Below are 25,107 nucleotides of genomic sequence, written 5' to 3'. Positions count from 1 at the left end.
ATTCAGATTATTAAAACGAAGGAAAAGACCTCTTTCTTACCCACACTGAAGTTTCAGCTTCCTCACGAAATCTTCTATCCCAGCTGCTAAAAGTGAGGGCTAAAGAGTAAAGGGCTGTAAGCAGTTCCGGGCGGGGGGGAAAAGCCTGTGGCGCATTAAAGAAACATCCTCTTAAAACAGTTCCAAATTTTAAAATTCCCAGTTCTTGAATTCTGATAAACATAAAAATTTTGTTTGCCAAACTTGAGAAGTAAACCTGCGCCAGCTGGTTGACAACACACAATATGTGAACACCGCTATGACTTTCCCACTCAGAAAGTTCAGTTATAAGAGGGCCTTTGTCCAAGAAAAAGCAAATTTCTAGTAAGTAAATGATTAATGTAGTAAAGGAAAATCCTAAATGCCAGAGCATACCATCACCTTTAACTAGCTTTATTCTCCTCCTCCCCCTCTCCATGTGAGATACTACAACCAGCTAGTAATTTACTTCTGTGGTCGACTAGAAGGTCTGGTTTTTTGGAGCCGATTTCCTCACCAGACACACACCACCTAAATTGAAAGGGCAAGGAGCCCATTCAAATGCTAACCCCAATTTAGCAGGGTGAGACAAAGGGCCAGTTTGGAGACTAGTGAGTTGGGAATGCTCGGGAGAACTGGCCAGAAATGCCTGGGGTGGGGTGGGGTGGGGTGGGGTGGGGGTAGGCGGTGGAGCACCAGTGTCTCAGGTAGAAAGAGGGTTTGAAGTGTCCATACAGCAGAATCCCTTCCTCGGGCAGGTCTCAGGCACCTCCTAGGAGTTTGGCATTTTCCTCAGTTGTTCTGTATAGTCCCTAATGGCTTTTCCACCCTGGAATGGGGGTGGGGGGCTGTAGGGCGGGGGAAGGGAACTGAGTAGGGGGTTGGGCAACAGACTCTCACAGTCAGAGGTAGTTTATAGGGAAGAGTGTCTGAAAGAGGGCAAACTATTTGTGTGTTCTTAGATGGGGGCCACCCCCTCCCCAATAATGAGCGTGGTGTACTGCTTACAGGTAAGAAAGCAAGCTTCCCAATATGCAGGCTTCTGTTTAAAAACGGACCAAGATTGGCGTGAACAGTGTGTGCTCAGGCACTGAGGGCTTCTTTAAAAACTTGTTTATTCTTCCTGCAACAAGGCAACATGCTAATTTCTCTAATGAAAAACCTAGCTCTGCAGAAAATGGGGCCCCCAGACTACGCAATCTGGGAAGAGAGCTCCCACACTGAAAAGCACACCAAAACAAGCCAACCCAAACCCTGGCTTCTGTTGCACACTCACTAGACTCATTTTACTTGGTGAACTCAGGCTGCTAAGACGATACCAGAGGAAAAACAACACTTCATGCCACAGAAAGGAACCCCGGCATCTCTGTTTACGTGGAGTAGAAACGTCAACTTTGGGGAGCTCCCTCTCACTTAGGCAATCTCACACGTTTAAGCCAAAGGCAGGGCACACCTGGCCCTTCTGCAAGTCCTCGGCAGCCTCCAGACTTCTGACACTTGCCCGCTGCCCAAGGAAGCCCCCTGTGCACAAAGTGCCTTCCCGGTACTTCCTAGTTAAGACCGTGAAGGCATCCAACAGTCCTTAGTCAGCGCCGCAGCCCGCAGAACTAAGTTCGGGGGCGGCGCGACGCCCTTCCTAGGGAAGAGACCTGGAAGGAAGACCGTGGAAAGTGTTCCTTGTGGCTTCACGTTTTCTTAAGAGACTATAAACCCGACCGGTCTTTTCATTTCAAGCCTCAAAACGCTTCACTCCCCCACCCCCATCATTCTCATCAGACTAGCTCAAACCGGCGCAAACCAAGACGTGCGCGTACCAAGAAAAGATCAATTTCCATATTGGGTGAGGTTCGGTAAAATATATTTCACTTCTCAGTCTTTTCCTCCAGGGTTGGCGAGTAAGGCACACTTTATGCACCGAAGATGCGTTACCAGACTGCAGCCGTTTTTGTCCTCTGACAACAGGCCGGTTTCACCTCCAGGTTAGAGATTCCAAACTTAGCTCCACCCGAGCTGAAAATGGCCGGTGCGCCGCCTCCCCTCCCCGAGGCTGCCCAAGCCGCCAGCCCCTGCCCCCTCTCGACCGATCACCCCAGGACTTGCGTCGGATCCATCACCTTTCCCCAGCTCAGCGGCGCCGCGCTCTTTGGGGACGCACTGTAGGGTATCCTGATGAAAGACGCGATCCCCTCTCTAGCCCCGTTTCTTGTGCCGCTTTACCTTTCCCCTCGGCACCGCCTCGCGGGCCTCTTAGCCCCTCTCTTCCATCCGCAGGGCCTTACGCAAACAGCCCAGACCTCGCCAGCAAAGCTGCACCCAGCCCTGCCGCCTTATCAGCTGCGCCAAAACGTTAGCGATGCCCCGACGTGACCGAGCCCGCGCCACCAACCCCGGTAGCCTGTAGAGGCACCCCCTAAGACTCCCGTACCTTCTCCGCCAGCCCTCCAAGTACGGGTGACTCGTGGGGAACCGCCGGCGGGCCTGGAGAGGTCGGCTCTGGAGCGCGCGGGCAGGTGCGCACGCTCTTTGCAGCGGGCTCGGCCCCTGCGCGCCCGGAGGCGGGTGGCGGCGGCCAGGCCTGGCGCACAGCTGCGGGGAGCACTGGCGCCGAGGTCCCGCGGCACCAAATTGGCAGCGCCGGGACCTGGGCTCCGGGCGCTTTAAAGCGCCGCGCGCGACTTCTCCGGAGCCGGCAGCCTCCGGAGTTCTCGCCCAATCGCATTGTGATTACTTTTCGCGCATTGCAACAGTGTCGCTACAGCGCGGCTGCTCTCGCACGGGGAAAGTTGGCGCGCGCACCTTAGAACCACGTTTCGGGCGCCTGCCAAAGCCAACTGGTTTGAGTCTAGGGTTTAAAAGAGCGGAAAAAAGCGTGTAAAACAAGTGACTTACCCGTGGCTTTGGGTTGTGCAGCTCGAACTCAGGGGCGCGCCGCGGGTTCGGGCGCGCCGCGGGTTCAGCCGCGCGTCCTGGACACCAGCTCCGAGACCTCAGGCTGTCTCCAGCGCGCCCCGCCGTCCAACAAGCCCTTAGCCACCTGGGCGCTCCCGACGTCCTCCCGGCATCCTCGGGAGCCTTCCCCAGCTCGCCCTGGCTCTCCCGCCTCCCCCGGCAGGCTAGCTGAGCCCACTGTCTTCCCGCCTTCCTCCTAACCTGCCTTCCCTTCTCCCTCCCTTCCTCCCGCGGCTCCCACACCGACCCCAGGTTCCCGGGTTTGGCGGCGGGCAACTAACCTGAATCAAAGAAAACAAGGAGAATCTGGACGGCGTCCTCCATTAGTGACGCCGGATGGGGATGGGTCCCCTTTTGGAAGGAGACTCCGGGGAGGGGTCGCGGCGGGTGGGCTTCTTCGGCTTGCAGCGGCGCTGCTGCTTCTTCTCCTCCTTTGGCTCCTCGGACTCTTCGGGGTCCCTTGGATCCTTGTCCTCGGGCTTGGGCTCCTCCCCCTGTCTGGGGTTCTGGGGCTCCTGAGGGCTGGGCTGCGCGCGACTCGGGGAGGCGTCGGGGCTCCGCAATCTCAGAGCGTGCAGACGCTCGGTGAGAGATTGGCCGAAGGTGGTGTGCTTGGGCACCACGGGGCCGCGCTCGTCTTCTGGCTCGGTCTCGGGCTCAGTGGCGGGGGCGGTCTCAGGCTCGGTCTCGAAGTCGGTCTCGGATTCGATTTCAGACTCGGTCTCGGTCTCGGTCTCAGATTCGTAGTCAAACTCTTCCTCGTACTCTAGGCACTCGGGGAGGGACAGCTCGAGGTCTCCCTCCTCGTGCTCGTGGTCAGATTCGGGGGGCTCGGGGAATACCTGGGCGGCGGAGCGGTGGTGGGCGTTAAGGAAGCTCCGGCGCTGCTGGGCTGCCGCGCGCTGCTGGGCGCGGGCGTTGGAGGTGGCCAGGGCGCGGAGGAGCGCGATGGAGCAGGAGAGCCAGAGGAGCGCGGTGGCTGCCCGGCGGCCGATGGGTGGGCACAGATCGTTGTAGTTGTGGCGAGCTCTGCGCCACTGCTGAGCCCGGGACCTACGATCCATTCTCTTCGGCGCACACCGAGAAGACCACCCGCCCTCTGGCTCTGCAGAGAGCGGCTCCGATGCGCATTGGCTGCTAGAGCCGAAAAAGGTGCACCCCACGAGGTGAGAAGCTGGGTCCGGAGGTCCCAGCCCCACCTCGGTGTGAGGGGGAAAAAGGGAAGCACCTACCTTCCTGAGCACTCAACTTTCTAAAGCTCCGCGCCCCTGCTTGCCTCTCTGAGCAAGAAGAAGGGATGGGAAAAAGGGGAGAAAAAGTCTCCCTCCTCCTGGGCTCCTCTCTCTAAGTCTCAGACTCTGCAGTCTGAGACTCGGGAGAGGTGCCTCCGCCGGTCCTCTCGCCTGGGAGAGGAAAGAGGAGACTGAGGCGGAGAGGGACGCGGCGGAGAGGTTCTGCAAAGTTGCGCGCCCGGACTTCTGCCGGGCATGTGCAGTAAGGAGGCGGGGGCGACTCCCCGCGAGCTGCGCGGTGGCGCCGAGCCCGTGGCGCAGACCCTAGTGGGCCGGCAGGTGGCAGGAGGGAACCTTGTTTGAAAGGATTTGGGCAAAGCGAGGGGCGGGGGTCTGGCGGGTGCCAAGGAGCAAAACAAGTGAGCGAGCTAGCCACAGGTTAGGGTACTTGGGCAGCTGGGCATGAGTTCTCCATGGGGTCCATACCCCTCCCCAACTCCAGGGTTATCGCCAAAATGAAGCTAAAAACCAGACCGCAAAATTGCAGATATTAGGCGGAATGAAATGAGGGGTCTGTGCATGGGTATTAATGATCAGCCCCGGGTGATTTCCAAGGGCTTAATAGTTTGAGGTTGGTAACCTCAGGCAGTCATTAATCATGAAAACACCTTTGGCAGATCTGTTAGAGTGACTGTAATTAGAGCGTTTCCGAAAAATCCCCCCCCCCCCCCCTTGTAGTCTCAGTTGGCTAATTACCTCATGGTCAAATAAGCATCTTTCCTAGGAAGGGCCCCACAGACAGGGTGATGGTTTGCAAGTCCACAGACCCATCAGTGGACTGCCATGAGCTCGAGCTGAGAACATGTGCTGGAAGACAAACTCTAATTAGCTGGAACCCCTAGTTAAGGGAAGTCTTGCCTGCGCTGATATTCAGTAGGTACAGCCCCGTTCTCTGCCCCTGTGGGGCGCTGCAGGCTGGTCAGCTATCAAGGAAATCTCACGGGGTACCCTTTAAAGCTCTTTCATTTAATACATAGATAGGTTTTCAACAAAGCTAATTCATTCAGGGGCTATTTATTGAGTGCCTAGCACATGCCAAGCTCTGTTCCAGGTGCTGAAGGTAAAGTTAAGAAAAAAAAAGAAAAAAAGGAAAAAAAAAAAACATATTAAGGAAAGCCTGTTTAGGACTAATCTGCTGTTGATCAGAGCATTAAACCACTCAGAATTCCTCCTTGCCCACCAATATTTAATCCGGCTTGAATTCTCCATGAGAAAACTATTGGGTCGATCAGAGCATTAGGGTTAGATGACTCAGCTAGACACCCCTAGACCATGTTGAACCCCAGAGGCCAAAAGGTTGGAGGAAATTAGTACATCTCTTTCTCAGCCCTGGAAAATCAAATGAGCTCCATGTCCTCCTGAAGGGGGATCCCTGGAGTGATCTTTGCTCAGGAAAGCATGGCCCTTGGAAAATTCTTGAGTTCCATCTGTAACAGAACTGCTGCTTCTGGGTTGTGCATGATGCCTTCCCTGTTAAAGTATGGAGTGCCCCTTTTGTCATAGCGGCAAGACCAAAGGTAGTGTAATTCAGAGCCACACCATTGTCCGAGAATCCTTGGACGTGCCAACAAAGTTGCTCCACTTGGGACTCATGGGGGTTTTTTTGTCTGAGTCAGTATGGGGGAAATTTGGAAAGGCACGACCTCTCGTAATTCCGCTTTCCCTTTTGAGATTGTCCACCAGGCTTTCCCTCCTGGTACTCCCTTCTTGGTGGCTAAAGAGTCATGTGCCTACAGCTGCCACTCAGCATGGTGGAACTGGTCCTCACACCTTCAACACCATGCCCAGGTATAGCTGTCACATCCCGAGTGTAGACCTTAGCAAGATTCTAGCAACCACCTTTGCTGGTGTTGAGGTTTTTTTGTTTCTACATCTTGGCTGTGGACGTTCTTGAATGTTCCAGACTCGGCCTCTTGGCTGTGTCTATCTTTCGTCTTGTGTTCTTTGAGTTCCTTTGTAGCATTAAAATACTGATGGGTCTAATAAAATAGAATTGATTTGGCAAACCCCATAAAAGGACAAGTGTCTGTATTCTAGTGTTGCCCGAATCAAACACTTTGCAGAGACACTGGAAGGGTTTTATTATCACAAGTGTCTGGTTCCAGTCATCATGCGGATATTAGGATGGGACACTGGACGGGCTGTTTGGAGCTGCATATCTCAAATCCTTATCTCTCAGCCCTCATGCAGGAGGTTTTGCTCACATTGACCCACCTGCTTTCTTTCTTTCAATTAGCACAGCCCCACTGACAGTGCATGGAACATAAAGACATCGTTGAAGTGATTTTTCAAGGCACACTGGGAAAAGAAAATCAGGAATATGTGGGTGCTGGTGAATGCCCTTTCAATGGAGACGAATGCCAGCTATCAGCAACGAGGTGGATTATGATTCTTTAGTGTTCGTAAGGAAGTACTTTGTTTTTCCGGAGGGGTGCTTTATGCCTGTAATGGAGATGGCAGCCCCGAGCTGATCCGCTAATACAGATACACCGAGATTGCCTGCATTATTAACAAATGTGCATTACATAATACGTATTTTTGGACTAGATTCTGCATTAGTAATGCACTTTCTTTGCAAGATGCATTTTAATCAGCAAATGAGCATTTAACAAAACACCGCATTTTAGAGCCCCGGTCCTGTATAGTTACAAATACATTTCGGTGCACATTCCACCCAGGCTCCGGGAGGAGCAGCAGAACCCCACTGAAATATTGCTTCATCTTGCACTTAGGGCCGAGGTCGAGCAAATGGATCTGTGCAGAAAATGCTGTTTAAAATGCATTACGTGCACGACTTTAAAAAGTGCTTGCTGCAGAGTGAATTTCAAAAAGGAGCAAGTAGGTGATGAACAACCACGGGCTGTTAGCAGCTAAGGAACAAGGGGCTCTGTCTGTCTGCCGGTAAATAAAGTGTGGTCATATGTCACCTTCGGGCTCTGCCGGAGGGAGGCTCCGGAACCTGTTGGACAGGAAAGTGCAGTTCCCAGTTCATCAGAGCATCATACAATAAGGTTCTGATTGGGATGCATTGTGAAGAATATTGTCTTCAGCCCCTTCAAGGATTGTCCTGTGGAACGGGCATTGAGATGTATTTTACGTGGCTCCAGAGGGCAAAATTATAACCTATGGGTAGTCGTTACAACAGGCAGATTTCAGCTCAACCCAAGGAAGAATATGCTAACAATTAGGGCTCTGAAATGGAATGGCTGTCAGGAGGCGGTTGGCTCTTTGTCAGAAGCGGTGTTAAATCAAAGGACAGATGAGCACATATTGGAGATGTTTTCCGTGGGACTCATGAGCCGGGCAGAGTTGGAACTCAATGTGCGCCCAAATTCTTTTCAACTCGGATTCTGATTCCGTGAAAGGCATTTGGAGACCGTGGGAGAGGGGCTGGGGGCTCTACTGATGGACATGCCTTTCCGACTCTGCTTCTATTTTAGAAGCATTTGAAAGTGCAAGCGGCTCAGTGACAGGAAGGAATGTTCGGGTGGCAGTTTCAGGACATGAGCAAACAGGTGTATGCAGAGAACCAGCAGGGCTGCGGTGCGGCTTTCCTAATCGGGCTCCGAGGCACTTTGCTCCACAGCTCTCTTGCTGGAGCAAAGGAATTCGTCAGGTCTGTCTATTAATTCTGTCGGTCCTCTGCCTCCCCTCCCAGAGCTGTCTCGGAAATTAGGAATGAACTTGGCTGTTTAGCAGTCAGGAGTCGAGTCCCTTGCTGTCGCGGGCACTGTGGGGGGACGGCGGTCACTGGGAATGCACCACAGCTCACCCTCCAACATGCATGTCAGCGCGACGTGCCCCCAGATTCTAAAAAGCGGGCTGCCAACAGGTGCCGAATAATAAACCCTACATGAGACACATAAACTGCCAAGGGCAGCTGAGGAACAATCAGAGGGGAAGTTCAGCTGCTGGGTTTCGAAAAAGGTGGGTTTTTTCCTGGTGCTGACTTTTGAGATTTTCTTGTTTTTTTAAAAGTCCATGAGAGGATCGCTTTCAATCCCATCTGTCTAGTGTGCCTACCGTGTACATGACCTGTGCTGGTCGCTCCGGGGGAGACAGAGATGAGTCACATGAGTTCTCAAAAGGCTTGACAGGCTATTGTCATGGGTCCCCTAGACACCAACACGGTTTCCAAGATGAGATGCGAGATAAGAGATTGGTTCTCCTCTCAGGTGAGTGGGTGTAATCACTCTTGAATGAATTTTTCGGACAATCATTAGAAAGGGCTATTTTTTCGAGATGGAGAGCTTTTCAAACTTTCTTTTGGGTAGAAATGAATTCAGGGAGTTTGAAGTATCCCCCACCCCTGACTGTGGCAATCAGCCAGAAAGGCTCAACCCCACTGGGAATTTGGCATTGCCCTGCACCCCTGCCCTCCAAATAGGTCTGGGTACGGTACAAAAACATTTGGCTCATTTCTCTGGGGCGCTATTTTGCTGTTACTCAGACGGCACTGATACCGATTGGCTCTCACCGGTAGAAATAGTGACAACCCCAGGCTCCTGATTTTGTGATTTTGGGGGAATGCCATCCAGAGCTAAAAGCAAATGATAGGGTGAAATAATCATCTTTTTGACACGGCTGGATTCTGTCCAGGCCATCGTTGGGATTATAATACTCTATTTGTGCCCTTTGTTTTTAAAGGGAGACAGGATCAGAAGTGAACCAGATTCCTGTGTACAGAGCTGTTAGGAGTTGTCTTCTCAGGAATGGCCTTTCTTTCCCTGGGATTTGTGCTTTACCAGGGTTCGCCCAGTGATCCAACACCCACTCAGCTGCCGACCTGCCTGCCCACTTCTGCCACAGGTGGGGCACTTTCTGGGCTCCTCATCCAACAGGGAGTGTCTGGAAGCCCCCTCACTCAGGCCGAGCTTAAGCACACGGGCCCTTGTTGGGCATGGTGCCTCCTTTTCTCTGCTTCGGCTCTCGCTGTCAGCTTTCACGTGGCCCCTGGTTTGCACTCCGGGCTCTGGCCGTTGACCTGGCCTTGTCCTATAGAAATTGGGACTGGGTTCTGTCCATCTGCCTGCCCCCAACTTACACTTTAGCTTGCCTGGTTCTTTCCCATGGCCAGCTGATAAAATCGGCGTCCCAAGGTGCCAGCAGCCCAGTGATTCCAGTCTCAGATGTCCTGCCACCCTGCACACTGGCTTCCTCCTGCAGCTGGTGGGCTGCTGGTCGCAGAGGACTCCGCCTTCGGGACCGTCCTCCGGCGTGCAGATTAGCTTTTGTCCAGCTCTCCGGGTCATCCCACCTTTACCTCCGGCCACCAGCACTGACAGAGAGCCTCAAAGTTGTTTTCCTCCCCTCTGCTGAGAATCTGACTCACCTCTTCAGATTTGGTGGGGGAGTGAGCGAGCGAGCAACGCGCCTGGAGGGGAGAAACTCTTAGCGGTGTCATGGTTCAGGCACACGCTCGTAGAAACCCTTTCAGCTCGAGCTCTTCAAAATATGATTAGACCAATTTTACATGTCTAGTCACTGAGGCTCTGGTAGATTGGGACTGTTTCTATATGTGCAAAGTGAAGTGGGGAATTGGGGCAATTATCTTCAGGCAAATGGCTCTGGGCTCTGTAATCAGTCGGTCCTGGTAACGGGGGAATCAGCCTCATTCGCTGTAACGCTTCTTTGAGTTAAAAGAGGATTCTAGGTATTTGTTTTTTGAGCTGGGCTTTGTTTTTCCAAAAGGCAGTCTGGTGAAGCTGCACCCCACCCCACACAGGTGTTAGGGCGTGTGGCTCCCTTTGGTGGCAGGACACTGTTGACCAGTTGGACGTGGGGGACAGTGATGTGGATCTGTATGTAATCTGCAATTCAGCTGACCACCTCTGCTTCTGGGAGGCGGCTCTGCGTTCGCCTATCTTTTTCTCCCCCCTCCTTCCCTCCTTGTGCATAAGGATCTTGAGACATGGGCCAGGTGGTCGACAGGGTCGTCCCTGTGCCAGGACCATCCACATTCCAGCGGGGCCCACGGTTGGACACGAACTGTGCGTGCTAAAGAAAACATCATAAAACTAGGAGAATAACACAACAGAAATGAGCCAAATCAGAAATGAAAACTCGTCATCGGCTGGCCATGGCTTTTCCCTCTTCCACTCATTGTTTTGGCTAAACATCATTGTAAATTGGGGGTTTTTCCCTTCGCTGGTCTAGAAATATGCTCACAAAACAGCCATCACTTCCCTCTCTTCACTCATGGAGCAAGAAAAGACTCGTGTTTTTCCAAAGCACAGAGGGCTGTTTTGCTTTGAGGCAAGTGCAGACTTCAATCATAATTGCCCTTGAGAACAGTCCTTGCCATTAGGAAGCCAACCAGCGGGTAACCACGGCTGCATGGGGCCTGCTGGGGGACACTGGGTGCAGGGTCCTGGCCAGGGAGTCCAGATGGAAGATTCTTGCCCACGCACCTCCCGTATCTCCCTCACCCACACTCGTGTTCAGAGTCCAAGAACAAGAGGATCTAATTAATAAGCACCCCAGCAAGGAGGTGGTGGGGCTTGAGATGACCGTGGGGAAATACAGAGGAGGCAGAAAGGTGTTTTTTTAGACTGTCAGAAATCTTCGTCTTTGTCACTTTGAAATTTCCGGATGTTGCTTAATTAGTTAAACCTAAAACTTCTTTTCCACATTTGAGATAAGAGGGTTTTGAAAAACATCCAGCCAGACTATTGTGGCATAATGTGGCTTGTGTATATATATATTTTTTATTGATAGCTAGTTTATTCCTGCTCTGTTTATTAAATCGTAGTGTCTTTCTCCAGTGTTTTACCGTGATTGGGGTTTACAACCTTAATGATCATCATTTTATACTGTATTTTAAGATCTGCTGGGGCAAATGCCTTCTTACTGGATATTATCCCAGAACCCTCTGATAGTTTTGCCCATTTATTTTCCTATAGAATTTAAGAACCATTTTTATCAAGTTCCATAATGACCTTGGTGATATTTTGACTGGAATTGCATTCAATCTATAAATTAAGTTGGGAAATACTGTCATCTTCTCTGCGTTTAGCTTTAAGCCCCAGTATGATCTCACTCTTCATTTCCTTGAGTTTCTATCTCTCCCATTAAGGATTTGTGTTTTCTTTGTATAATTCTCGTATATCATATGTAGAGTTTGATACGTGAAAATAGATCATGTATTTTACAAGTATTTGATACTTTTGTTGCTGTTGTGAATGGGCTCTTTTTTCATTATATTTGCAGGCTGTTTATTATGTGTTTATAGGAATGGTATTGATTTTTGTGCATTTTTCTCATATTCTGTGACTTTTAGAATTGCTTGGTTTGTGAGGCAACCAGCAGCCTGCTCAAGCAAACACTCAGTGAAGGTTGCAGAGGATTTTGTAGAAGGGATTCGTGCATAAGGGAGAGAGGCAAACTAAGTCAGTGGTCGCCAATCCGCAGTAAAATGAGAAAAAGACGATGTGATGGGTTTTTCATCAGGTTCAAGTTATTCAGAGAAGGGACGAAGGGACGGTTCTTTTATTTTTATTATTATTATTTTTTAAGATTTTTTTTTAAGTGATCTCTACTCCCAACATGAGGCTCAAACTTAACAACCCCAAGATCAAGAGTTGTACCCTCCCCAACTGAGCCAGCTGGGCGCTCCAGGGACTGTTCTTGATCATGGAGCCTACAGAAGCTTCCCTCCTGTTAGTCTGTCAGTAGCAGCTCTTTTTGAATCACAACAGATAGTAATTTGAGTTTTTTGTTTTAAGATTTTAGAGAGTTTTTTAGAGCTTTAAAAATTTTTGTTTTTATTCCATTTTTAAAAATTATTTTACTTCTATTAAAAAAATAAGTTGGCAACCCCAGGTTGGCATCTCACATTTCTTTTGAAATGTTAGCATTGTCTGAAATCTCTAAATCAGGAACTTCCACCTCATGTCCTCTTGGACAGTACAGTTTGTGATATTTGGTAATTCTGGGCTTCTTTTTATTTAAAAATAAGTTTGGTTTATTCTTTAGTTTTCTTCCGGTTAATCTTTTGTGTTCTTCTGGTTAGTCGTGTCATTTCATTAGATTGATGTTTTATGTCTTCTCTCATCTTTTTCTAGTCTCCTCACCCTCCCTTGTGCCTCACCGTGCTCTCTGGCAGTCGAGGCAGAGAAGAGCCCTGACTCCTTTACTAAACAGGGGATGGAATGGGGCATCTTCATTGTGTTTCTTTTTTTAAGAGATTTTCTCTTAATGTCCTTTCTCTGACAGTATTTAGGTGGCTTCCAAGAGGAAACAAGATGGCATCTCATGAGGGACTCAATGGAAAGGCTGAGAAGGGCGAGAACTGAGAAGCCAGAGTTGGAACCAGATGGGCCTAGATGTACATCTTGCATCCCTCTGCTTCATAGCTGACCAGTGGCATTACCTATCTGGACTTCTGTCTCCTCCGTTGCAAAAAAGGTCCTTCTAGGGTCCAAAAAACTCTGCCTTCCAGGGTTATGGAGAGGATCAAACGAGGAAAGAAATAGAAAGTGCCTAGCAAGGGTCTAGAACAGGCAAACTCTGAACCAGTAGTTTGACTGACGGCAGCTGTAGGTGATGATGGTGGAGGTTGGGATGGTGGTGGTGGTGGTGGTGGTGGTGGTGGTGATGACGGTGGTGATGATGGTGATGGTGGTGGTGGTGATGATGATGGTGGTGGTGATGGTGGTGATGATGGTGATGGTGATGATGGTGGTGATGATGATGGTGATGGTGGTGGTGATGGTGGTGGTAATGATGATGGTGGTGATGATGGTGGTGGTGGTGCTGATGGTGGTGGTGGTGGTGGTGATGATGGTGGTGATGATGGTGGTGGTGGTGATGCTGATGGTGATGATGATGGTGATGGTGGTAATGATGATGGTGATGATGGTGATGGTGGTGATGATGATGGTGATGATGATGGTGATGGTGGTGGTGATGGTGGTGGTGATGGTGGTGATGGTGATGGTGATGATGGTGGTGATGATGGTGGTGGTGGTGATGGCGGCGGTGGTGGTGGTAGTGATGGCATTGGTGGTGTGATCATGGTGGCGGTGGTGGCGATGGCGTTGGTGGTGGTGGTGGCGGTGGTGGTGGTGATGGCGGTGGTGGCGGTGATGGTGATGATGGTGATGATGGTGATGGTGGTGATGATGGTGATGACGGTGGTGATGGTGATGGTGGGTCTTGTCTATATACATTTCCAGTTCTCTCTTAGTGGCTTCCTGATGGTCTTAGAAGCCATAGTTTGATGCACAGAAGTGCACTGAGCACCCACTATGGCCACACACTGGGCTAGGCACCAGGAATACGTTGGTGAGCTAAATCAGACTCTGTCTCTCCACTCAGTGCATTCCGTGGGGGCTCTGGAAATAACAAATCATCATATTAAGGAGTCTCGTTACAACCTGAGCCAGGGGCGCTGGGAAAGAACCTTTTTTCCGAGTGTACAGCAGAGGAAGCTGCCCTCGATTTGGGCATGTCAGGGAACCCTTGCCTGAGAAAGTGGTATGTGCACACTTGAGCTGTGAACTGAAGGATGGGCATGTGGTGGGTGGCAGGGGGTGGCGCAGGGCCCGGTGCAGGAATAGCATGTTCGCGGGCCCTCGGCTGGAAGGGACTGAATGTATTAAGGGAACTGGCAGAAGGTCAGCAGAACCTGAGGTACGGAGCGAAGTGAGTCAGAGGGCTGGCCCAGGGCTGCCAGGTAGGGCCTCTGTCGGGACAAAATACAGTCGTGTGTCTTGAACACCCTCAGGACAGTGGGAAGCCGTTGTCCTGGTGGCTGGCAGGTGCTGCCACCAAGCTGTCTGCTGCACAGATCTCTCTGGCCATGGGCTAGGGGCTAGAATTTGAAGGGAAGCCAGAGATGATGGGAGTAGTTGGGTCTCAGGAAGGTCGTTCTAGAAATACATAAAACTGGTAGTAGTGAGAGTGACCTTGAGAGTCATCTGGGCCGTCGACGAAGCAGGGCTTGGCGGCAACATGGAATCAGGGAATGGGCCGTGTGAGGGAGGGAAGTCAGTAGCTTTTGCTGAGCTGCAGAAGGGGTGGGGGTGGAGAGGGTGCAGGGGCAGCTGGCAGACCTTGACTTCTGCCGTGTGGAGTGGGGTGAGTTCTGTCCCTGACTCGCTGAGTTAGAAGCGCCTGCACGACCCGTGAGAAGGAATGAGGCAGATGGGCAGTGGGAGGGGGTCTAGAGCCTGACGAAGGGGCTCTGGTGGCAGCAGAAGAGTCTTGAAAGGGCCATACAGGAGAGGCCCACCAAGCTGAGTTTCCAGCCAAAGTCATTGTGGATGGAAGGGACTGGTAATGGTGTCATAGTCCCTCCGTGGTTCAGGTGAGGAGCCTGAGGCTCTGAGAGGGCAGGTCTGCTGGTTTGGGGCCGAAGCCCTCGGGGAGGGGAAGCTTCAGTCCTACTTCAGTCCCTTCGCCCCACACCGAGTGGACTGTCTTCATGGAGAGAGGGAACGCGAACCAAGGGCTCAGATGTCAACCCTCTTGATATCAGATCTATTTTTTGTCAGCATCCAAACGGACAGCTCACAGCTTCACATTCTTCTCTTGATCACTTTAGAACTGACATTCTGCCGGCTCCTTATTAAAGAAAGAGCAAATCAAGAGCTGGCTGAAAGTGGTTTGGAAGCTGGAAATAGAACTATACCATGCCCTTAATACTCAGGCCTGGCAGGGTCCACACGGCAGCCAGGAAGGACTTGGGCAAGGTTAAAGCTAAGAGCATTTGGTGACACTCTTTTTCTACTGGTTATTCAAAAATCCAGTCAAGGCCCAAAGCACCAGTCGTTATTTAAAGCTGGTCCCCAGAATATGGGGATTAGGTACAAGAAAGGCAAATCCATTTTTCTCAAGACTCTTTTTCAAGATGCCTACTCTGTGAAACCTGTGATGTCCCAGCAGCTTCTCCTAGATGTTAATTTAAAAAAATGCAGTGTTTAATTGCATGTGGCATACATGAATTGGATATATTACATAAAAAGTCAGTAAAAAAAAAAGTCTGCTTTAATGGCCCTCCACCAGCCATAGTCTCCGTAGCCCACCTCTCACATTCCCCCAAGGCTACCAACTTCACACAGAATGACCCGTTTCCATAGAAAAATGTCTCCCTTCCTCTTCCTTCCTCCCTTCCTCCCTTCCTCCCTTCCTTCCTTCCTGGCTCCATGGCCAGGGTGGAGCCCAGTGAGGGGCTTGAATCCATGCCCTGAGATCAAGACCTGAGCTGAGATCAAGAGTCAGATGCTTAAACAACTGAACCCCCCACACGCCCCCCAAAAAATGTCTTTTTTTTTTTTTTAACAGAAGTAGTGTTTATGTCACTTTGCAGCCTTTTCACTTGGCAGTGTTATCTTGGAGACCCTTGTATGTTGGTTCACCTAAGATCTCCTTTATTCTTTTCAGTCGTCACCCCATCATCTATGGTTCCAATAGAAGACTATCGATAGTCCTTTCCCTGTTGGTGTACATTCTGGCTCTTTCTCCTTGGTCCCCTGTCCTGGCACATACTTCTGTGTATGCATTTACAACGGTTTGTCTGGGGTCAGTCTTACGTGAGGTCACAGGGAGACACGTGCTTTGACTCAGTCGCCCTCCAGTACAAGCCTACCAGTCCCCACGGCAGTGTGTGTGTCCCCCACCTTCTCACACCACCTCGTTGCTCTCGCCAAGAGAGCAGAGGCACCAGTGTTGGGCCCAGAGCCCCGCGAGCTGGGAGCCAGGCCCTGGTGCTGTTTTCCTAAGGGGCATGACCTTGGCTCTGACTGGTCAGGAAGAAAAGTTAAACTTTAGTGAAATACATTTCTGAGACTTGCCACAAAGGGGGGTGGGGGGAGACCGCGCTGAGAGAAACTAGACCAGAGGCCAGCGTACGGGCTCTGCGCTGTTCAAGTGCTTCTGAAGGGCACTGAGCCTTTAGAGACACAGCATTGGCAGACTTCTCTTGCTGGTGGCCCCTCGAGAACTATGAGCAGTGCTCTGATCTTTTGATCATTCTGAACCCCCATGGTAGACCTCCTCTCCTAATCCCCTATCTAGACAGTTTAAATTGAAAGAATGCTGTCCAACCTTTGAGATTGGGAACTCTGTCCCCTGTGCTCCTCGCAGGCATAGACGAGTTGGTCACGGTGTCTAACCAGGGTTCCTGTATAATTTGTCATCCAGCTGGGACGTTTTTGAGTGTGAGAGGCCGCGTTAACTGGAGGGGTTTCTGGGATGACAGGGGTAAAGTAGGGCTTTCCTGCAAACTGGGTTGTATGGGCGTACTAGCTTTTCCTTAAGAGTAATATTAATCTATTATTAATAATATAATTATAACATTGTAGTTGTATATAAATAAAATTAGTGAAATAATATGATTAACTACTATTATTTTTAGCACGTTTAAAAGAGTAACTTCCCATCTCTGACTAGTTTTAAAATAGACTTCTGTCTGAAGAAAGGTCCGCCATTAGGAGCACTTGTTAAATTGGGTGAGCTATCTGTCTGGAAAGGGAAATGTGCTGATCAGTGTTTCTGAAGTCATTGTGGAAACTTTAGGAAGAGAGCAAACTTGGGAGAAAGAGAACAGGAACTTTCTCTGAGGCCTTTCCTGGGGGTTCCTGACCGGAGAGCTGAGGTGCATGACCACCGGGGGCTTTGCTCAGCATCAGTGGAGGGGACTCTGGGCTCCTCCTTCCCCCTCTCATGCACACCATGCTGGGGGCCCAGTGCACCCCTTCCAGCAGAGCCATCGGAAATGCCCCACAGCACACGGCCTGGAACAGAGAAGGTTGGAGGCGGCTGGCCTGGGGTGTGGATGGAATGGCCGTTTTTAGGCAGAGAATGTAGTCAAAACTTTCTGAGCTCAAAAGCACTATAGAAATTAGAAAATATTTTACAGTTCCTTAAGAAAGAATTGAGATTTTTGCTCACACTTCAATTATTTCCATACTAGCTAGATGATTTTTGCCATATTCCCACACTATCGCGGCACTTCACGGTTTTCTTTAAATCAACTTGCTGTATTTATGTAACTGAATTTAGTTCTAAAGGAAAATTGTACCATTATCACTGGCTTCTGGCTAAGAATTTTTTAAATACACAAGAAGATACATGCATAGCTCTTAAAATGGACAGTGTTGGCCCTTGGCCCCTTGGAATCGTCTTGGGCACCATCTTGGTTGGGTGCAGCACTGTCCTCTCCCCAACAGACGGCGGGGGGCCGAGTCTGTTCATCCCCCTAGGAGAGTACTCGTCTGGACCGTAGAAAAGATGTCCTGACAGGTGGTCTTCCTGTGCTGTGGAGCATATTCTTGTCTCCCACTACAACAGATATTTACCATCAAGGGGGGACAAATTCGATTTTGAACCCAGGATCTAGTGAGGCAACTCTTAGCTGAGGAGTGCTGGGAAGGATTCTGGTTCCAACCAGCTGAAGCCTGGTGAGTTTGCACAGGACTAAATTACTTGGGGCATATTTTCTTTCCATGACATTTGCCTTCTAATAATAAATCGACAGATGTAGTTGTCTTGATCTGCCTTTACCATGACATTTGCCGTCACTTCACATGTTTTTGTTTGCAGACGCAGCCAAGAAACAGGCTTATCAGTGAGGCTTTAACCCATGCCCTTGGCCTCAGCAGAGCTCTGTCCCAAACAACAGGAGCGTGAGCTCAGGCACCTTCTACTTCCTGCTGGCACGGCTCGCGGGGCCCACCCACTCCCCGCTTTGAGCAGAGGCCTCTCCTCTCACGCTGGGCTTTTCTGGGGATTTGGGTGGGGGGAGGTGGGTCTTTTCTCCCATCATGCGCTTGGTTCTTGATTGGATGCCAGAAAAGGGCCTGTGCCTAAAAATACGCCTTCAGAAGTGTGGTGGGATACGCTTTTCATTCAGGTCAAAAGCCAGCAGAACGAAGCCAATACATACATGATAGAAGGAACACATTCCCCCGAAAGCATACGATAAACTAGGGATTTGTTACTCTGTTACTCTGGCGGAGAAGGTGGGTGAGGACGGGGGGAGAGGCATTCGAGGGGGAGAGGCATTCGAGTATATGAAGTTAGCCGCTGCATTTTGCTTGGGTTGGCTCGTTGTGTATTTTTAAATACCAAATTTAAAAAGTATGTGTTGAGGCCGTCTCCATGGGTCAGTGGAATGGGACAGTTGAAACAAATCCAGGGCATCTGGGGAGGGGACCCGTTGTGCTGTGGCCAAAGGAGGTGGTTTTCAGGCCAGGCCGTTGCTGACCAGACGCCAGGGCTCTGCTCACCCGTCTTTATTTTGAGCAAATCAAGAAGGGTTCCTAGCACACGCTAGGTTCTCAGCAATTTGTTGATTTTTTTCCACATGTATGTTGTAAGTATTTTTGAATATTGAATTCAAGTTTTGTTGAATTTTTTTGAATCTTTTTTCACATGCATAAGTTTAAACTTGACGTTGTGGAAGTTTCCCGGCGTACTGAGGCGGAGACGCGACCCCGGGCCCCCAGCACAGCTGTACTAGCCCATCGGTGCTTTCTCCCTCTTTTACCCCTACTTCTTCGAGTGTCTTTTTTAAGGCGTGTCCCAGAAATCCTACTGTTTCATGCTGCTCTTTCTGGGCTCTTTTGGGTGTCGAAGCCCACCCCCTCCCCGCAAGGAGAGCAAGTCCGGTAACTGATGCTCCCTCCCCTCCTCCTCCCCGTGAGACACTTAGTCACTGCACAGATCTGGGGCACCCTCGCTAGGGGAGGAGACTCTAACCCCTGTGAGCCCTAGGGGTCTCCTAAAGCCACCACCCGTCTTCTGGGTCCCCTTTCAAAGGCCCCCAGATTGCTCGCTGGAGATTTTCCCAACTCCCAAAACAACGTAGAGACCTTTTCAGTGGCCAGGCAAATTTCAGCTCTGCTCCTTCTAAAAGAATGCACGTTTGGAACGTACAGAGCCCAAATCAGTGTGATGTCAGTCGTCACTGTCCGTGGGGAAAGATTTTGCCACGGCCAGCTGCTGGGCCTCTTTGCGCTATATTAAGAGCAGGGCCATGGGGCCCACTGGGGTCGGAAGCCAGGGAGAGGAGAGGGACAGCTGCGGTGGACATCACACCATGCTCCAGGCATGTGCTCCCGTGTCATGGGCACGCAGATGGCCCACACCTTGCCCTGCCGCTCAAAGCCCCCCAGGCCTGCGCCTGTCTTCTCCTTGTAGGGTCAAGAATGGGCTCAAGTGGACAGCACACTTGACGAAGGAGCCAAATTAAGATTGGCGTGATTGGAATAGAGGGTTCGGGCGGCCCAGTGTTCTGGGTCAGCTTACGCTTTTGCCGGAAACAGAGGCATGTGCGGGCCGAATGAGGCAGTGGTATTTAAACAGCTGGGAGTATTGGGTTCTATATGCCAAGGCTGGACAGATATTTTTAAATGTCACAGGCCAAATGGAAGCTCAGTTGGCAGCAGGTTCGAGGGGCAGGGGGATTTGGAGGACACTGCAGTACCCTGGCTAGATATGGTCAGGAGAGCTGGGTAGGATTAGTGCCTGGGAAGAAGCCCAGCATGTGAAGTTCAGTGAAGAGGTAGCAGGAGGGTCATTTGAGTAAGCGGTAGGCGCCAGCGGGCGGGGGCAGGGGCAGATGGAAATGTGTGGAAACGCCAAGGACAAGTCTGGAGTGGAGAGGTCAGCGGGGTCGAGCCCCCTCGCTCACAGGAACGGGCGGCGGAATAAACCTGGTGGTTCAGGTCCCCCGTTTTGGTGTCAAACAGACCTGAGCACCAACCTCAGCACCCCACTGTCTGCCCCACACCCTTGCGGCGACTCATTTATCTGCTGAATTGGTTTCCTGACTTACAAGGAAGGGGACCTGGGCTCCTGGAGGATTAAACTAGACAACCCGCTCCAGACGCTCAGAAACAAGTCCCGAAAACGGTGGCCGCTGTTACGACTAGCAAAAACTAATCTGTGGAAAACCACCGTTATGGAGCAGAGCTGGAAACTGCCCTCCAGGCTCATCCCACCCAGAAACAGGTTGTGTTTCAACCGCACAGAATCGTTTTTTTTAAGTCTGAATTATGATAGCCCCCAGTGTTTCGATATTAGGAGATATTACCAAAAGTCTTGGAGAGTTGACGTCTCCAGGCCCACGCTCCGAAGCCTCTAGCTGTCCGGGGCCTGTCCACAGGCAGTCGTCACCGAGGGGTGACTGCCCCCTGTCGGCGAGCTGCAGACCACCACCGCGCCCGCTGCCATCTGGCCCCGTCACTCATCTCTGAGCAGGGCCTGGCCTCTGTAGGCATTTGCACTTGCTCTCTGTGCAGTGAAGTGGACCTATTATTATCTCAGAAGGGGCGAGGGCTGTCAGAATTAGCCACCGAACTGCTGGCTGGGGCCTCCTTGACTTTCCATGACATTGGTCTTGGGAGACCTGGGCTCGGGGAAGAGCACTGAGTGGCCTGGCCTGGGAAGGGGGAGGTGAAGGAAGGGGGCAGCGAGCTTTCACGAGGGCCTCTGTCAGGCCCCCGGAGGCCGCCTGGCTGCCCGTTTCCCTCCCTGTGGCCCCTCGGTAACCTGAGTAGAAACACAACAGGGTGAGGGCGCTTTCTGTGGTGATGCCAACATCCCTGTGCGCCGGGCCTCTCAGCCATAGGATGGAGCTCGGGGAGGCTCGGGGAGGCCAGGGCGGGTCTGGGTCCTGGATGCGGCTTCTCTGCCTGGGGAAGGAAGGCGGCGGGGGGGGGGGGGAGGGGGTTGCTCAGGGGGCTCTTGGGGCCCTCGGCTGGGGGCAGGCAGCCCTCGGCTTGATCCCTCTTGCTGTGCAGAGCCTCTTGCTTCTCCAGGCCCCTGGGAAGAATGCTTGGTGGCAGTGATGCAGCTGGGCCTTCAGGACCACCTGTGTGAGGGCTTGGGAGACCCCTCCTCCTTTGAAGAACTAAGTCTTCTGTGGGAGAAACACTCGGTAGGGTTGGCTGTTTACACACAACCGGCCTCAAACTCGGAGAGGCCCTTCTTCCTGACTTGTCTGCTCCTTTATTGGATATGTCTCACAGTGCCTCCCATATCCTAGGCATTAGGGAAATCATTAATTCATTTCATCTTCACAGCGACTTTACAGGGAAACTGAGGCACACAGGTCAAATAACCTGTGCAAGGCCGTACAGCTGGACAGTGGTAGAGTCTGGATTCGAACTCCAGAGCCCACCTTCCTGGCTGCAGGAGTGAGAGGGAGGGGAGTGGGGCTGGACTAGGGCCATGGAAGCACTGAGGGGTCTCAGCCATGGTCTGAACCCACGATCTCCAGCACCCTCTCTGCTAACCTCTCTGCTACCCTGCGGAAGAGGGGTTGCCAGAGGCAAGAGGAGCGGCTGGGAGACCGGCTGGATGCGTCAGTGGTGAGGATGACTATGTTTGAGATGCATTTGGGAGGCTCGCAGCACTTGCCTGTGGATGTGCTAGAGGTCAGAGGTCACTCTGATTTGCTCAGGTCTGCTGAGCGGGTCTGCTTCCTGAGGTGGTCCAAGTCTTGGGGGAGGCTTTCCCTCGGAGACCTCTTTCTTGACAGCAGAGAGGAGGGTGTCTGGTACTTCGGAATATTCGTCAGCCTATGGTCAGAGCTGGTTCCTTCCAGCCTGGAGCAGACATGGCCTCAGGGTGGCGTGGCCTTGGAGAGCTGACCGGGGTGGAATGTGACTGTTGGGAAGACCAGCCAAGAGAGGGCAGACTGAGGGCAGACACCCGTGTGTAAGCGTTTACACGATTTCCAGCAGGGCCTTTCCTCTTACCTGCACTACTGGAAGGAGCAGTAGGACCTGCAGATGCGGTGTCCTGAGTCTTCCCATTTTAACTTTCCGATAGGTGAGGACACTGAGGCTTGAGAGGTCAGTGCCTGAAGTCACTCCTCACACCCCTGATGAAAGCGGTCAACTAGGTGGGGGTGTGTGGGTGGCCATTGCTCATTGTGGGGACACCGTGAAAAGGCCTTCTGGACACCCGCAGGTTCGCCTGGAGCCCTGCCCTTCGTCTTCCTCTCTCTCGGTGCTCTTGGGGGCTCGGACCGGGGCACGAAGTACCCCAGTCCCTCACCACTAGATGGCGCAGCTGCAGTAATGATGTCGCTGGTGCTCTCCATGCCCCTTTCTCAGGAGAGTCCCTGGGGTGGGGGTTCCTCTGGTCCCCTTGGCCTGGGCACCTCTTGGACCTGCTCTGGACCTGGCCGTGTGTGTGGCCCTAGGTAGGTGATGGCATCTGCATGGGTTTCCTTGTCTGGGATGACAGTTGGGTACAGAGATGATGGGTTTCCATCGGCGCAGTCATTCAGTGGTGAGCGAGACCACGAATTCAGCCACCTCGTTTCTTCCCGTGTTCCCTAGCCTCTGTCCCTGCTCTGCACGATCAACAGGACCGCCATAGTTCTGTCTCCTTCCTCCTTTCCCAACCAGAGAGATTCAGAGAAGGTTTCTGTGAGCTTGTCTCCGTGCGCTCTGCTCTTGGCTGGCCGAGGCTCTGAAGTCGGCTGTGGGCACAAGAAGGCCTTGGAGATTGTGACTCCCAGCAGGTTTCATTAACAGCCCATTCTGTCTCATCAGAAAAGGGGCCACATTTCCAAAACCATCACTCCTTCTCTCTGAAATCAACAACAGACAACAGTCTAAAGATTGCCCCCAAATGCAAGTTGCACTGATGGTTCTTCTGGCCGTTGGGAGAAAGAGATCAAGTACAAGAGCCACCCGAACATGACCTTGGGTTGTTGTGGTGTGTGCGCACTTGTCTGCCTTTGGGTATCCTGTCAGCCCCTCCCCTTTTCCTCTTTCTTTCTGTCCCAGGCGGGTCTGCTCTCAGGCGTCCTCGGGGCCTCCAGCAGCGGCGTCCCTGGTGGCACCTCCATGTGTGGCCCCGTGGAGCCTCGTTGATGGCATCTCCCTGATTGGACTCTTCATGCTTCAGCCCCTTTGCAGGGGGACCTTACCCTTGTTCCCTGGAGAAGAGGTTTGCTAAAAACATAGATTTGTGCAAACAAGGTCTTAGGAGGAAAAGACTCCTCTTCACCTTCTGCCGGAACTCCGTTGTTCTTAAAGGCTTCTTTGCTGCGTTCTTTGCAAATGTCAGTTGGGAGATGAGTCAGTTTTAGCTTGGACTGCAGGCCCAGCACGGTGGCCCCTTACAAACACCTTGTCGGAGCTTACTTTGGGTTCACCACCGGGCTTCTGTAAGGTGGCCTGATTAATTCACAGTGGTAACCCCACTGCCCATCGCCACCTGAAATGGGAGGATTTACTGTACCAGTTTACTGCCAAGCCACATCAGGTGAAAGCGGGAAACTCCAGACCATCTGTTGTTAAAAAAAAAATTAATAACGGAACATCCACCGAGCAAACACTTTGTACTGCTGCATAATAAATGTGGAATGCGGTGACCTCGGCGGAGGCGGCCACGGGTTTGTCTCCCCAGTCCCTGCTTGTCTGGGGCGCCGGGCTGTGAGGTTTGTGGCCTTCTGCCCCCTGAGGAGAAGGCTGGACGCTGGGCCCCGGCCCTGGTTGCCTTCATCATTTTCTCACTCTCTTCTCTACGCCACAGCGAATGTTCCAGGCAGAATGTCCAGGCTTCTGCGGACACTCCTCATCCGCCAGTGCCATCCACCTAGAGTCTCCAAAGTTAGATGTGCAGACCCGCACCAAGGCGGTCAGCCCTGGAGGAGGACACGGGGGCGCAAGGCGGGTGGCGCCCCGATGGTTCTCCCCCACCGTGAAGGACCAGCCTCCTGCTTTGCTTAGGAGAGAGCTGACAGCTCCTTTTTGATTTGCAGCTTTGGTTCAGAACAAGGCAGGGGTTCTCCATCGTTGCAACACTCGAGTTAGGCGATTGTTCGTAGGCTCTTCTCCTGGGGCCCCGCTCAGAACAACATCGTGAGCACGCACCCGCCACTCAAATCAAGGTAGCGACAGAACCTTCAGGGAGAAGCCTTCAGAAGATGAACTGTTGAGGCCGGCTGTCAGCGCGTGAGGCCGTGACAGAGCTGTGATGAAGTTCTTTTCCATGGCGCTCAGAGCCTGCCGCCAAGGCCCCAGCAAACCCACGCTCAAAGGCCGTTTCTTCAAAGTAAACAGCGCTGCCTTTGAACCGGGAAGGGAGACGGGGGTCGGAAGGCAGGTCTCAGTGTGCGTGTTTGAACGGGCTCCACCACGGGAGGTGCATGATTTCTGGTGGCCTAAGCCCTTGGGGTGCAGAGAGAGGCCATCGGTGTCGTGTGATGTCTCCGTCCACCTGCGGCCACCCTAGGTCCCCATGTGGGGCTGGGCTGGGAGGGGTGACAGGAGACCCTGGGCCACATTGTGAGATCAGGGAGGGTGGGGGGGGTGCGTGAGGCACAGCCTTGTGTGGGGGTGACGATGAAGGGCTCTTCCGGAGGGCCCCCCCCAATCCTGTTGTGCTCGATTCAGAGGGTTGGGTGGAGGCTTTCCTGAAGGGCTCTGAGGAGCGCTGTACCCTCGGGCTGTGCCGTCAGGAGGCGGGACACAGGGAACCTGACAAGGGAAAGGCTGTGTCGTCCGCCAGCCCCCCACAGAGGCCCCCACTCCACCGGCGAGCCCCCGACGTGGGAGCCAGCGGCCACTGACCATACTGTTCTTCTGCCCCAGGCCTCCAGTGGCCACCTGGAGTGCAACCCACCCTCTGGGCTTGGCCTCGACCACCTGCATTGCTCCCAAATGCCCCAGACGCTGTTTGGCCCAGAGCTACCTGAAGCCCTGCCCCTGGGCCTGCTCTTCCTCTCCTGGGGGTCTTCCTCACTCTCACCTTGGCTTCCCACCTGCAGGGAGCCCCCTGCCACCCAGCTGTCACTGGCGCCGCGGCCCCCGTCACCTCGGTCCCTGGGCTGGGGACGTTTGCTGCCACCTCTTCTAGTGTCTGGGCTCCTGGGAGGAGG

At 52.3% G+C, this 25,107-nt stretch overlaps 1 protein-coding gene and 1 long non-coding RNA gene across 4 annotated transcripts in view; one reads left to right on the top strand and one right to left on the bottom strand.

Annotated features, from left to right (window-relative positions):
* The window catches only part of LOC123850655 (uncharacterized), a 42,334-nt gene that overhangs the window by 6,452 nt on the left and 10,775 nt on the right, over positions 1-25,107 (top strand). Inside the window, exons 4-5 of one of the 3 annotated variants that reach the window (XR_010405941.1) lie at positions 1,892-1,997; positions 12,474-12,788. The exons of the other annotated variants lie outside the window; for them this stretch is intronic. This is a non-coding gene — a long non-coding RNA (uncharacterized LOC123850655). Of the gene's footprint in view, positions 1-1,891; positions 1,998-12,473; positions 12,789-25,107 lie in introns of those variants that run through there. 3 annotated transcript variants of the gene reach the window in all.
* Positions 3,253-4,256, bottom strand: LOC123850654 (neuroendocrine secretory protein 55). Its single transcript, XM_045883900.2, has one exon. The coding sequence runs from the start codon at positions 4,029-4,031 to the stop codon at positions 3,291-3,293; it is 741 nt and encodes a 246-aa protein (XP_045739856.1). The 5' UTR covers positions 4,032-4,256; the 3' UTR covers positions 3,253-3,290.

Source organism: Mirounga angustirostris, unplaced genomic scaffold (genome assembly GCF_029215605.1).
Source record: "Mirounga angustirostris isolate CCGP_5_RB_7025 unplaced genomic scaffold, mMirAng1.0.hap1 SCAF_10, whole genome shotgun sequence".
Lineage (NCBI taxonomy): Eukaryota > Metazoa > Chordata > Mammalia > Carnivora > Phocidae > Mirounga > Mirounga angustirostris.
The sequence above is the reverse complement of the archived record's forward strand: the minus strand, read 5'-3'. Positions and strand labels throughout refer to the sequence as shown.

Excerpts from the sequence above, each read along its gene's own strand:
- LOC123850654 (XM_045883900.2), bottom strand. The coding sequence starts at position 4,031 with ATGGATCGTAGGTCCCGGGCTCAGCAGTGGCGCAGAGCTCGCCACAAC.